The 14434-nt window shown below is 49.9% G+C and overlaps 1 protein-coding gene across 7 annotated transcripts in view; it reads right to left on the minus strand.

Annotated features, from left to right (window-relative positions):
- Positions 1–751: 751 nt before the first annotated feature.
- Positions 752–14434, minus strand: part of TMEM39B (transmembrane protein 39B) — a 29092-nt gene continuing 15409 nt past the window's right edge. For 5 of the 7 annotated variants that reach the window (XM_007979608.2, XM_037994173.2, XM_007979609.3 and 2 more), the window contains 4 exons: positions 11218–11554; positions 9337–9524; positions 3732–3852; positions 752–1187 (listed from right to left, as the gene is read on the minus strand). In XM_007979608.2, coding sequence (XP_007977799.1) covers positions 945–1187; positions 3732–3852; positions 9337–9524; positions 11218–11554 — 889 coding nt within the window. In that variant the 3' untranslated portion in view covers positions 752–944. The other 2 variants (XR_012089736.1, XM_073007559.1) reach the window with 2 other exon arrangements.

Here is a 14434-nt window from a genome sequence, read left to right on the forward strand (position 1 = left end):
GCAGTGGCATGATCTTGACTCACTGCAAGCTCTGCCTCCCGGGTTCACACCATTCTCCTGCCTCAGCCTCCTGAGTAGCTGGGACTATAGGCGCCTGCCACCGCGCCCGGCTAATCTTTTTGTATTTTTTAGTAGAGATGGGGTTTCACCGTGGTCTTCATCTCCTGATCTCATGATCCGCCTGCCTTGGCCTCCCAAAGTGCTAGGATTACAGGCGTGAGCCACTGCACCCGGCTGCGCCTGGCTAACTTTTGTATTTTTAGTAGAGACGTGGTTTTACCATCTTGGCCAGGCTGGTCTCAGACTCCTGGTTTCCAGTGATCCACCCACCTCAGCCTCCCGAAGTGCTGGGATTACAGGCTTGAGCCACTGTGCCAGGCCTTTCAGAGGTTTTATGTCCAGCTTTACCACTTCCTAGCTGTATGACTATGGGCAAGTCACTATAACTCCCTGAGCTCCAGTTCTTCATCCATTGGAGTGACAGTACTTTATTCCCAGGGTTGTCATAAAAGTTAAATTAAGGCAAGGCCTGAAATACACACAGAGCAGCATCTGGTACACAGTGAGCATTCAGTTCGCAGTAGCTATCACTGCTACCATGGCCTCCAGTGCCGCCTCATCTCCTCTCTCCTGAAGAAGGCAGTACCCACAGAGGCTTCAGAAGCCACATGTGGGGGCTTTCTAAACCAGAATCTCACACCTCTGCAATACGTCTCACACACCCGAAGGGAAAGAACCACAGGACACAGGCTTGTTGGGAGTATAAAAATAGGACTTTTTTCCTTATCACATCAATTATCAAAGAAACAGTACGTAACAAAAATACAAAGCTCTGGTGGATTTTTTTGTCTTTTTTTTTCCCCCCTCCCGCTCCTACCCAACAGCCCCTTGCCAGGGAGCCCCTGGCTGAAGCCTGGACGCTGTCCCTGAGGTCACCCCAGAGCTCACGAGAAACGGTGGTCCAGGTCTCTCTGGGGGCTAGCAGAGTATGAGTAGGCCTTGCCCAATACCAAGCGGTCCCGGAGCAGCTTGAAGAAGGCATAGTAGTTGCTGAAGAGGATGAGGGCCAGCGAGATGGTCTGGTGCCACTTTTCGGAGGACATTAGGGAGTACAGCTGGTAGACAATGACAGCGCCCTCCAGCAGCAGGAGGATGTTAAGGATCCGCAGGGGTTTGCTGAAAAAGAACTGCAACCAGAAGGGGGTGGGCATGGCTAAAAGGTGTGCTCCAGAAACCTTCCTCCTGGATAGGGGTTCTGGGTGGGCCAGTGAAGGGGACAGGCTCTTGGGGCCCCATGCAGACATGGGTGGGGTGGAAGACTTTCTGGGGTTGGATGTGGACTTTGCCACCTCTTCTGCCTCTGCTTGTGGTATTCCTCCTGATAGGACTGCTGCTTCCCACGTAAGTCATCTAAGATCCTGTTCAACTTCTACCTCCCCTAGGAAGTCTTTCTTGACAGGTTCTGCTTGCTCTCTCAAACTCTTTTTGTGGTCTAAAGTCAACACCTTTTAAAAAAATTTTTTTTTGGCCGGGCGCGGTGGCTCAAGCCTGTAATCCCAGCACTTTGGGAGGCCGAGACGGGTGGATCACGAGGTCAGGAGATCGAGACCATCCTGGCTAACACGGTGACACCCCGTCTCTACTAAAAATACAAAAAACTAGCCGGGCGAGGTGGCGGGCGCCTGTAGTCCCAGCTACTCCAGACGCTGAGGCAGGAGAATGGCGTAAACCCAGGAGGCGGAGCTTGCAGTGAGCTGAGATCCGGCCACTGCACTCCAGTCCAGGCTACAGAGCAAGACTCCGTCTCAAAAAAAAAAAAAAAAAAAAAAAAAAATTTTTTTTTTGACCAGGTGCAGTGGCTCACAGCACTTTGGGAGGCCGAGGCAGGCGGATCACGAGGTCAGGAGATCAAGATCATCCTAACACGGTGAAACCCCGTCTCTATTAAAAATACAAACAATTAGCTGGGCGTGGTGGCGGGTGCCTGTAGTACCAGCTACTCAGGAGGCTGAGGCAGGAGAATGGCGTAAACCCAGGAGGTGGAGCTTGCAGTGAGCTGAGATAGAGCCACTGCACTCCAGCCTGGGCGACAGAGCAAGACTCTGTCTCAAAAAATAAAAAATAAAATCAATCAATTTATCTATCTATCTATCGATTTTTTAAATTTTTTATATATTTTTTTAATTTTAATTTTTGAAAATTTTTTCTCCCTCATCCACTGACCCTCAATAACATCAACACCTTTTAATGTCATCTCCTGGCTATTGTTGGGCCTGAACAAATTAGAATCCTATGACACAGGCATGGAAAGTTATTACAGACTCTACAGCCTGAATTACCTACTACTTCATAGGTAGCATCCCTAGCTAGGCTGGAAGCTGCCAAGGGACATGGCAACAGCTCACTCTCAACAGCAAGGCAGAATGCAGGGACTAAAAAAAAATTTCTTATCAGTTCAAAAAAGTGCACAGTGTCTAGGGATTTTGATTCCACAGGGGCCAAGGTACCTAAATCTCAAGAGCTGCTTACAGGACAGGAGAAGTGGCAGGAAATGGGAGGCCAAGAGACCAGGATGTCAGGCTCAGCTCTGCACTTAACAGGCTGCAATACTTTGGGCAAGTCCTTTTCCTCTCTGGGGCTTGGATTTCTCAACTGTGAAATGAACACATCAGTCTAGGTCAGTGATTTCTCATGCTGTGTCCTTTGAGCCCCAGGTTTCAAGGGGATCCTTTAGGAGTTACAGGAGGGGTGAGCAGGAAGTGAAGGGGGTTCTAACTCCTCCAAACAGAGCAGCGCCAGGAGGTCCCATATATTGGATTTTGGCCTCTGATTGTGTTTTAAAAAAAGGGGGGGGGGGGCGGATTTCATAGTGAAATTAAAAAAAAAAAAAAAGATCACTATTTTAGATAATTTTGGGCAGCCCTTTCCATAGCTAAGTCATGAGTCATTACCATTACATCTCAAGTTTCACAACAAGGCAGCCTTTAACAAGTTAAACTCTCTAAGCTGATTTCAGTATCTAAAAACAGAGATAACCCTAGCATATCTTTCACATACAAGGTTCAGGGGAAGGCTGACTGGAAGGTGCATGGAGAGTGCTTAAGGACATGCCTGGCACACAGTAACAATAAAGACAGTATTGTCTTTCACTGCCAAGAGCCCCTTCTTTTACTATCATCTTCTCTCCCTCTGTCCAATGTCCTGAAAGATCTACAACCAAATGAGCTGCAGTTATTTACTTATTTTATTTTATTTTTTTGAGAATGAGTCTTGCTCTGTTGCCTGGGCTGGAGTGCAGTGGCGTGATCTTGGCTCACTGCAACCTCCGTCTCCCAAGTTCAAGTGATTCTCCCTCCTTAGCCTCCTGAGTAGCTGGGATTATGGGCGCCCGCCACCATGCCTGGCTAATTTTTGTATTTTTAGTGGAGACGAGGTTTCATCATGTTGACCAGGCTGGTCTGGTCTTGAACTCCTGACCTCAGGTGATCTGTCCACCTTGGTCTCCTAAAGTGCTGGGATTACAGGCGTAAGTCACCATGCCCAGCCGAGCTGCAGTTATTAAGTGACAATCTGTATGGCTGTCCTTGTGCTACATGTGTGCACTGTCTTCCTTTGGATTGGGGAAATACTGAAAATAGCTTTCTCTTGCAATGACATCACATTCCTGCCCTGCAGATCCTCCCACCCTCTCCCTCAGGCCCCAACCCTCCTTCCCCGGGGAGGAGACTCACATGGAAGCGGAAGTGGGAGACATCAGAGGGGATAGCCACGTTGTAGTGGCCTACGGCTTTGTAGACGTTCTTGCTGTGCTTCACCAGCACGCCCTGCGGCCACATGCATTCTTCAGTCCACCTGGAGGCACAGCCCAACAGTGCCCCTTATCCCCAGCTCACCCATAAAAGGGGTACAAGAAGAATGGGCAGGAGGGAATCACCAGGCTCTACTCCCATTTCTATCACTGAGACACACTGACTTTCCTTTTCTGGGTTTCAGTTGCCTCCCCTGTAAAATGGGGTAAGAATCATGGGGAATTCACTGTACTGTGAGTTAGAAGGTCTAGGGCTGACACTAATTACTAAGAGATTGTTGAGAAAATCCTTTTTCCTCTCTTGGTTCCTTTGCTTCATCTGGTCTCACCTCTTGCCTCCAAATGGTCCACCACACAGTTGTCTGAGTGGTCTTTGTAAAATATTAAGCTGAGCCTAATCACCCTCTGCCTAAAACCCTTTGTGGGCTTTTTTTTTTTTTTTTTTTTTTTTTTTTGAGAAGGAGTTTCGATCTCATTATCCAGGCTGGAGTGCAGTGGCACAATCTTGGCTTACTGCAACCTCTGCCTCCCAGGTTCAAGCGATTCTCCTGCCTCAGCCTCAAGAGTGGCTGGGATGACAGGCACCTGCCACCACGCCTGGCTAATTTTTGTATTTTTAGTAGAGACGAGGTTCCGCCACATTGGCCAGGCTGGTCTCGAACTCCTGACCTCAGGTGATCTGTCTGCCTCTGTCTCTCAAAGTGCTGGGATTACAGGCACCAGCCACAGCTCCTGGCCCTGCTTAAAACCTTTTGAAGGCTTCCTAGTGCCCGTGGAGTCAAAGCCCCAAGGATTTGGCATGGCCTCTGAGGTCTTGTGTGGCTTCCCACAACCCTCACCACACAGCTCATGCTGTTTCTCGTTCCTCCAGCACTCTGTACGCTTCATGTCTCTCCGTAAGCTGCTCCCTCCAATTGGACTGCCCTTCCCAAAGCCTAATCCTTCTGGTAAGCTCTTCATCATCTTTCAAAACCCAGGTTCCTCCACAAAGCCTTTCTCAAACTCCCCAGAGTTTGGCATCCTTTTTTTTGGATTTTAAATCCAAAATTATACTTTAAGTTAATTTTTAAACTTAAAAATTATACTTTAAGTTCTAGGGTACATGTGCACAACATGCAGGTTTGTTACATATGTATACATGTGCCGTGTTGGTGTGCTGCACCCATTAACTCATCATTTACATTAGGTATTTCTCTTAATGTTATCCCTCCGCCTTCCCCCGACCCCACGACAGGTCCTGGTGTGTGACGTTCCCCATCCTGTGTCCAAGTGTTCTCACTGTTCAATTCCCACCTATGAGTTTTTTTTTAGACACAGTCTCACTCTGCCGCCCAGGCTGGAGTGCAGTGGCGCTCAGCTCACTGCAACCTCCACGTCCCGGGTTCAAGCGATTCTCCTGCCTTAGAACTATAGGCACCTGCCACCACACCCGGCTAATTTTTCTGTATTTTTTGTAGAGACGGGGTTTCGCCATGTTGCCCAGGCTCATCTTGAACTGCTGACCTCAGGTGATCCACCCGCCTCAGCCTCCCAAAGTGCTAGGATTACAGGCATAAGCCATCGTGCCTGGCCCATTTGGCATCCTTTAACTGTTCCAGCATCTCCTGCTACTGGTCCACATTTCCCAATGCTGGTCATTTATTTCCCTACCTGTATACCTCACTAGGCTGAGAGCCCTTGAGCAGGACGATCTAATCCACCCCTGTGTTCTCAGAGCATGCTGTAAGGCCTGGCACAGAGAGGCCCTAGTGAGCATATGAATGATGTGGTGGGACCAGTGAGCTTTCTTATAATGTCCTGTGAGATCTCCCAGGAATCCCAAGGGCCTGGACCAGAGGACTGAAGTCATAGCCTGTAAGCAGCCCCCTTCTCAACCCAATGCTCTTGCCTTGTTGACTCACTCAAAAAAAAAAATAGTTGGCCAGGCACAGTGAGATTATGCCTGTAATCCCAGCACTTTGGGAGGCCAAGAGTGGGCAGATCACCTGAGGGCAGGAGTTCGAGACCAGCCTGGCCAACATGGTGAAACCCCATCTCTACTAAAAATACAAAAAAAATTAGCGGGGCATGGTGACACAGGCCTCTAATCCCAGCTATTCGGGAAGCTGAGGCAGGAGAATCGCTTGAACCCAGAAGGTGAAGGTTGCAGTGAGCCAAGATCGTGCCATTGCACTCCAGCCTGGGCAACAAGAGCGAAACTGTCTCAAAAAACAAAAAAGAAAAGTTATTGTGTGACTCACAACATGAATGAACCTCACAGACAATATGCTGAATAAAAGAAGTTGGGGCCGGGTGCAGTGGCTCACGCCTATAATCCCAGCTTCACTTTGGGAGGCCAAGGCAGGCGGATCACAAGGTCAGGAGTTTGTGACCAACCTGGCCAGCATGGTGAAACACTGTCTCTACTTAAAACACAAAAAAATCGGGCCGGGCGTGGTGGCTCAAGCCGGTTATCCCAGCACTTTGGGAGGCCAAGACGGGCGGATCACGAGGTCAGGAGATCAAGACCATCCTGGCTAACACAGTGAAGCCCCGTCTCTACTAAAAAATACAAAAACCTAGCTGGGCGAGGTGGCGGGCGTCTGTAGTCCCAGCTACTCAGGAGGCTAAGGCAGGAGAATGGCGTGAACCCGGGAGGCGGAGCTTGCAGTGAGCTGAGATCCGGCCACTGCACTCCAACCTGGGCGACAGAGTGAGACTCCGTCTCAAAAAAACAAAAAAAAAAACCCACAAAAAATCAGTTGGGCATGGTGGCACACGCCTGTAATCCCAGCTACTTGGGAGGCTGAGGCAGAATTGCTTGAACCCGGGAGGCGGAAATTGCAGTAAGCCAAGATCGTGTCACTGTAACAGAGTGACACTCCACCGCCAAAAAAAAAAAAAAAGAAGTTGGACACAATGATTTCATTTATATTAAGTTCTACGATAGGCAAAACTAACCTCTGCTGAAAGAAAATAGAAAGGTAGTTGTCTTGGGGGAAAGATCACTAGGAAGGGCCATGAGGACATTTTCTGAAGGGCTGGAAATGTTCTGTATCTTGATGGGTTACATAAGCTTATATACCTTTATCAAAACTCAAAAGAATTGCACGCTTTTTAAGATTTGTAGGCCATGTGCAGTGGCTCATGCCTGTGATCCCAGCACTCTGGGAAGTCGAGGTGGGTGGATCGCTCGAGCCCAGGAGCTCTAGACCAGCCTGGGCAACATGGCAAAACATCAGACAAAAAAATACAAAAATTAGCTGGACGTGGTGGCATGTGCCTGTAATCCCAGCAACTTGGGAGCTGAAGTGGAAGGATCACCTGAGCCCAGGAGGTTGTGGCTGCAGTGAGCTGTGACTGCACCACTGCACTCCAGCTTGGGAGACAGAGTAAGACCTTGTCTCAAAAAAAAGGATTGCACATTTCACTGTATGGAAATTTTACCTTAAAAAGAAAGGCCTAGGCCAAACGTAGTGGCTCATGCCTGTAACCCCAGCACTTTGGGAACTCTGGGAGGCCAGGATGAGTGGATCACCTGAGGTCAGGAATTTGAGACCAGCTTGGCTAACAAGGCGAAACCCCGTCTCTACTAAAAATGTAAAAATTAGCCAGGTGTGGAGGTGCATACCTGTAGTCCCAGCTACTCGGGAGGCTGAGGCAGGAGAATCGCTTGAATCCAGAAGGTGGAGATTGCAATGAGCCAAGATTGCGCCACTGCACTCCAGCCTGGGCAACAGAGCATGACTCCATCTCAAAAAAAAAAAAAGGCCTGAGGAGGCAACTGAGTGCTAGACGGGCAAGGGCCCTGAGCTTCGTGAACTTTGAGTCCTGGAATGACAGGCAAGTAACTAAGCAAACACAGTAGAAAACATTAAATGCAATGATCATGGTATTATGGGCCACTGAAAGGAGGGGCCCCTTATAGGAGAGGGGCACTGAACCCATCTGGATGGTCAGGAAAGTGTTCCTGGAGAAAGCAAGTGCTAAAAGATGAATAGGAGTTAACAAGGATAGAAAGAATGGAAAGACCATCCCAAGCAAAAGACACATCACTTGCAAAAGCCTGGATGCACAAGTGCATAAAGCATATGAGGACCTGAGGAGATTTGCTTTGCTTTACTGAAGAGCAGACGATGGGTTGGGGCCTGGTAAAAGATGAGGCAGAAACGTTTGGCAGGACCCAGCTGGGAAGCCATGCGAAGGACCATGGTGAGCCACGGACAGGTATAGCCTCATGTTCAGCTATGTTCTATCTTCCTATTCCTCCCGCCCCTCAGAGCCCAAGGCGGAGCCAAGCCTCCTTTTGGCCCAATCAGCAATGCCCAGTCACTTTTCTGGACCTCCAGGACAGAGCCTGAAAGGGACCCTGACTGACATGCATGGCCAACACCAGGAGGCTTAGCTTCTGTGGCCTTGCTTGCATTTCTGCTCCTTGGTGGGCCTACCTCTGCAAACCTGTCCTAGGGGCCTCCTCTCTGCCAAGCCTTGTCCTGGGCCCAAGACTCAGATGTGCTTCAGAGGTGATCCTGGCCTTGAGGAGCTTCCAGTCTAATGGGGGAATACAGGCAGGAAAATTAGTATAACCTGGGGTGAAAAGTACTTTGAAAAAGGGTCCCTGAGCAGTGTGATTTCTGCCTCTGCTCTGGGTGCCTTCTTGCAGCTAGGTCTCTTTTGCCTACCTCATCCTTCGCTGGCCAGGGTTCAGCATCAACTAGCACAGCACCACATCCTGGCACCAGGCTGATGATTCTAAAGCACACCTTGGGATGGGTCCCTCCACTGCTAAAAATCCTCTATCCCCCGCTGGGCCTAAGTCAAAGTCCAAGCTCTTTTTTTTTTTTTTTTTTTCTTTCGAGACGGAGTCTCGCTCTGTCGCCCAGGCTGGAGTGCAGTGGCTGGATCTCAGCTCACTGCAAGCTCCGCCCCCGGGTTCACGCCATTCTCCTGCCTCAGCCTCCCGAGTAGCTGGGACTACAGGCGCCCACCACTTCGCCCGGCTAATTTTTTGTATTTTTTAGTGGAGACGGGGTTTCACCGTGTTAGCCAGGATGGTCTCGATCTCCTGACCTCGTGATCCGCCCGTCTCGGCCTCCCAAAGTGCTGGGATTACAGGCTTGAGCCACCGCGCCCGGCCAGTCCAAGCTCTTTTGCCTGGCCATCCACAGGCCTGGTATGGATTGGGTGGAAGTAAACATCTGCTGAAAGAGTAGGTGACGTAATGACCCAGTGGATGAGTGAGCAGGTAAGAGAAGAGTGAAGCATGAGCAAGTAAGGCAATGAGTGAATAAACAGTCAGCAAAGAGAAAGTCAACAAGTCCAAGAATTACCATCGGTCCCCTCCCATCTTCAGTATACTGCAAGTTACCCAAGGACAGGGAACATATGTGTCAGGCCCCACCATACCCCACCCTGGACGCTTGGCCTAATATATAAGACACGCTCAGTAACTATTTGCTAACTGAATACGTTAATCAGCAGGTGGACAAGTGACTCCAGATGCTGACCAGAAGGGCTGGGATTGGGCCAAGCAGGGTAGGGTGACTCACGGGTGCTGCAGCACGTTGGAGCACAGTGCTGGGTCCACCTTCTGCCAACAGCCCAGATGGGCGGCAGCCTTGTGCAGCAGGTCACAGTAGCTGGCAGGCAGCAGGTGCTGCATGAGGATCACAGAGGTGCTGATGGACACCAGCAGGAAGAGTTCACAGGACCAGCGCTTGTCATAGTAATGTGTGTTCTGGGGGTAGCAGAAGGTGGGTGAGGCCTGGGATCCCCATAATGGCCTCATTCCCTTTCCCTCCCTGATTCTACCTGACTGAGAGGTTAGGACAGTCCTGGGGAGACCTCAGAATAGCCCGAAACCAAGAATCAAACACCCAACAAAGAAGGCTTAGGCCCTGTGCCCACTAGTTGGTTTTCTACAAGGAAATTTGCTCCTACTGCCCACCACTCTGAGCCAGAGAACAGGCTCTGGGGTCCAAGAGATCTGAATTCAAATCTTGGCTCTTTCGCTTATTTACTATGTGACATTGGGCAACTCATTTACCTTCTCTGTGCTTGAGTTTCCTCATTTGTCAAATGAGGATAGAGCAACTACTAGGCCCAGTGCAGTGGCTCACATCTGTAATCCCAGCACTTTGGGAGGCCTGAGGTGGGTGCATCACCTGAGGTCAGGAGTTCAAGACCAGCCTGGCCAACATGGTGAAACCCCGTCTCTACTAAAAATACAGAAATTAGTTGGGTGTGGTGGTACACGCCTATAATCCCAGCTACTTGGGAGGCTGAGGCAGGATAATTGCTTGAACCTGGGAAGTGGAGGGTGCAGTGAGCCGAGATCACACCACTGCACTCCAGCCTGGGCGACAGAGCGAGACTCCGTCTAAAAAAAAAAAAAGACATTAAGTTCTCTCTAGCCCACTGCAGTTTGCAGCTAAGGAGGTACCTTCCCAGGAGACCATATAAGTAACAAAAGAGAGCACAGGCTTTTGGGGTCACTCAAATCTGGATGAACACTAGCTTCCTTACTAAATGATAAAGCCAGACATTGTGACATGTCTGTGTCACAACAATTGCTGAAATACAAACTCACTAGTCTTTGTAATCAAGTATTATGAATAACAATGCCATGTTTCCCTCATTGGCTGGGTGACGTTGGACACGTCACTTCCCTTCAGTGAATCTAGTTATCTGCATTCTAAAATGGACACAGGCTGGGGTGTGGTGGCTCATGCCTGTAATCCCAACACTTTGGGAGGCCAAGGTGGGTGGATCACTTGGGGCCAGGAGTTTGAGACTAGACTGGCCAAAATGGTGAAACCCCATCTCTACTAAAAATACAAAAATGAGTTGGGCATGGTGGCACATGTCTATAATCCCAGCTACTTGGGAGGCTGATGCAGGAGAATTGCTTGAAACCGGGAGGCGGAGGTTGTAGTTAGCCGAGATCGTGCCACTGTACTCACCTGACTGACAGAAGGAGACTCTGTCTCAAAAAAATAAAATAAAATAAAAAATAAGAAAAGTAAAATAAAATGGACACAGGCTGGATATAGTGGCTCATGCCTGTAATCCCAACACGTTGGGAAGCTGAGGCAGGAGGACCACTTAAGACCAGGAATTCTGAGATCAGCTTGGGCAGCATAGTGAGACTCCATCTCTATAAAAAATTTAAAAATTAGCTGGGCATGGTGGCTTATGCCTGTAGTCCCAGCTACTCAAGAGGCTGAGACAGGAGGATCACCTGAGACCAGGAGGTTGAGGCTTCAGTGACCACTACACTCCAGGCAGTAGTCGCTCCAGTCCTCCAGAGGAGAACAGATGGGAAATCACATCAAAAACAGCAGAGTTAGGCCAGCAGGAGAAATCACATAGGCAGGCAGCAGGGAAAGGTCCCAGCTAGGCCCTTTCCCTCCCTGGTTTGAGCTACGCACCTTCACGAACCAGACAGGCACAAAGGCCACATAGTAGGCACTCAGCATGGAGCTGACGAGCACTTCCTTCATGCGCCAGTTGAAGTCCATCTTGAGGAACTCCACCTCACTGCGGATGAGGCTGGGCGACAGGCAGCAGGCATGGGTGGGCATGGCGTCTGGGCCATACAGCTGTCTCGTGTGCTGCTTCCACGTCTCCCGCAGTGTCAGGAGGTAGTCCCGGCTCTTTGCCAGGCCGCTGACCGCCTCCCGGGGCCCCATGGAGGCCATGTGGTTGAAGAGGCTTGTCTTGCGGAGGTCGCAATTCAGCTGCAGGAACGGAATGTACATCCCAAACCTGCTGGGGAAGACAGTGGTGAGGGAAGGCCTGTCCATGGGCCAGGATCCCAATTCCCAGCCACTGAGGGGATCTTCTTTCCTCCATGGGCCTCAGCTCTCCTGGCTGCCCAGAGGGGAGAATTTACCAGACCTTCCATCCATCCACCCTCCCATCCAAGGGCCAGTCATTTAGCACACGTATTACCACTTGGTACCTGCCAAGCACTGGGGGTACAGCAGAAATGCTGACACTGGGGATACAGTAGGAAGCAAGAAGCAAGTCCCTGCACTCGCAGCCTAGGGATGACTCACAACAGCAACAGCCCACATTTGCTGGGCATGGCCTATGTTCCAGGCACTGTACCGAATGCTTTCAGGCAAACTCTTTTCTCATAACACTATGCATTAGGTACTATTACTTTGTCCCCTTTTCAGCTGAGGAAGTTGTGGCTCGGAAAGGGGAAGTAAATTCCCAAAGCTTACACAATTAGTAAGGAAGTGATAGGGCAGGTGGGGGTGGGGCTCAAAATCAGAACTGTTTGGTACCAAAGATCAAGGCATGTACTCAACAAATCATTATGAGTGATTAGTTAAAAGTGTACAAAGAGGACAAACACAGTAGCTCACGTCTATAATCCCAGCACTTTGGGAGGCCGAGGTGGGAAGATCACATGAGCCCAGGAGTTCAAGACCAGCCTGGACAACATAGTGAGACCCCATCCCTACAAAACAAATTTAAAAATTAGGTGGGTGGCCGGGCATGGTGGTTCACACCTGTAATCCCAGAACTTTGGGAGGTCGAGGCAGGCAGATCACAAGGTCAGGAGATTGAGACCCTCCTGGCTAACACGGTGAAACCCTGTCTCTACTAAAAATACAAAAAATTAGCTGGGCGTCGTGGTGAGCACCTGTAGTCTCAGCTACTCGGGAGGCTGAGGCAGGAGAATGGCATGAACTCGGGAGGTGGAGGTTGCAGTGAGCCGAGATCGCACCACGTTACTCTAGCCTGGGTGACAGAACGAGACTCTGTCTCAAAAAAAAAAAAAAAAAAAAAAAAAAAAAAAAAAAACTAGGAGGGTATGGGCCAGGTGCAGTGGCTCATGTCTGTAATCCCAGCACCGTGGGAGGCCGAGACGGGTGGATCACGAGGTCAGGAGATCAAGACCATCCTGGCTAACACAGTGAAACCCTGTCCATCTCTACTAAAAAATACAACAAATTAGCCGGGTGTGGTGGCGGGTGCCTGTGGTCCCAGCTACTTGGGAGTCTGAGGCAGAAGAATGGCGTGAACCCGGGAGGTGGAGCTTGCAGTAAGCCGAGATCACGCCACTGCACTCCAGCCTAGGCGACAGAGTGAGACTCCATCTCAAAAACAAAAAAAAAACAGCCGGGCGCGGTGGCTCACGCCTGTAATCCCAGCACTTTGAGAGGCCCAGGTGGGCGGATCACAAGGTCAGGAGATCGAGACCATCCTGGCTAACACGGTGAAACCCTCTCTCTACTAAAAATACAAAAAATTAGGCCGGGCATGGTGGCTCAAGCCTGTAATCCCAGCACTTTGGGAGGCCGAGACGGGCGGATCACGAGGTCAGGAGATCGAGACCATCCTGGCTAACCCAGTGAAACCTCGTCTCTACTAAAAAATACAAAAAACTAGCCGGGCGAGGTGGCGGGCGCCTGTAGTCCCAGCTACTCGGGAGGCTGAGGCAGGAGAATGGTGTAAACCCAGGAGGTGGAGCTTGCAGTGAGCTGAGATCTGGCCACTGCACTCCAGCCTGGGCGACAGAGCGAGACTCCGTCTCAAAAAAATAAAATAAAATAAAATTAGCCGGGCGTGGTGGCGGACGCCTATAGTCCCAGCTACTTGGGAGGCTGAGGCAGGAGAATGGCGTGAACCTGGGAGGCAGAGCTTGCAGTGAGCCAAGATCGCGCCACTGCACCCTAGCCTGGGCGACCGAGCGAGACTCCGTCTCAAAAAAAAAAAAAAAAAAAAAATTAGGCGTGTATGGTGGCACACGCCTGTAGTCCCAGCTACTCAGGCTGAGGTGGGAGTATCACCTCAGCCTAGGAGGTTCAGGCTGCAGTGACCAGTGGTTGTGCCACTGCACTCCAGCTGGGGGGGCAGAGTAAGACTTTGTCTCAAAAAAAAAAACCACACACAAAAAAACTGCACACACAAGAGAGGTATAAGTAATGAGTTGTTATTTAGTTTGCAGAGAAGCACAGTTCAGGAACAAATATTTATGTGTCTATTACGTACCAGGCACTGAAATGGGCCCTTAAACAGAACAAATCCTTTCCCCTGAGCAGCACCCTGAGAGCAGGGCTCAAGCTAATTAGTCAAGGAGTTTTTGTGCGTGGCTGCTATTGTATGAGGAGAAAACTAGATGGGCCCATAGTCTAGAAGAGTAATTACAAAAAGTGGGTAAGTGCCATGCCCATCATAGTAGGGCCTTTTATAAACATTCTCTTTTTCAGCTTGTGACCTCTCAATTTCCCCAGGTCCTCAGACTTACACATCCCCACAAGGGTTCCTGGGCTGCCCCAAGGAGTTAGGGCTGATCACAATGCTACGTGTCTTGTTTTTTTTTTTGTTTTTTTTTTGAGACAGAGTCTCACTCTGTTGCCCAGGCTGGAATGGTGCAGTGGTGTGATCTTGGCTCACTGCAACCTCCGCCTCCTGGGTTCAAGCGATTCTCCCACCTCAGTCTCCTGAGCAGCTGGGATTACAGCCACCCGCCATCATGCCCAGCTAATTTCTGTATTTTTGTAGAGATGGGGTTTCACCATGTTGGCCATGCTGGTCTTGAACTCCTGACCTCCACCCGCCTCGGCCTCCCAAAGTGCTGGGATTACAGGCGTAAGCCACCGCATTTGGCTGACAATGTTACATTTCAGG

This window comes from Chlorocebus sabaeus, chromosome 20 (assembly GCF_047675955.1).
Source record: "Chlorocebus sabaeus isolate Y175 chromosome 20, mChlSab1.0.hap1, whole genome shotgun sequence".
Classification (NCBI taxonomy): domain Eukaryota; kingdom Metazoa; phylum Chordata; class Mammalia; order Primates; family Cercopithecidae; genus Chlorocebus; species Chlorocebus sabaeus.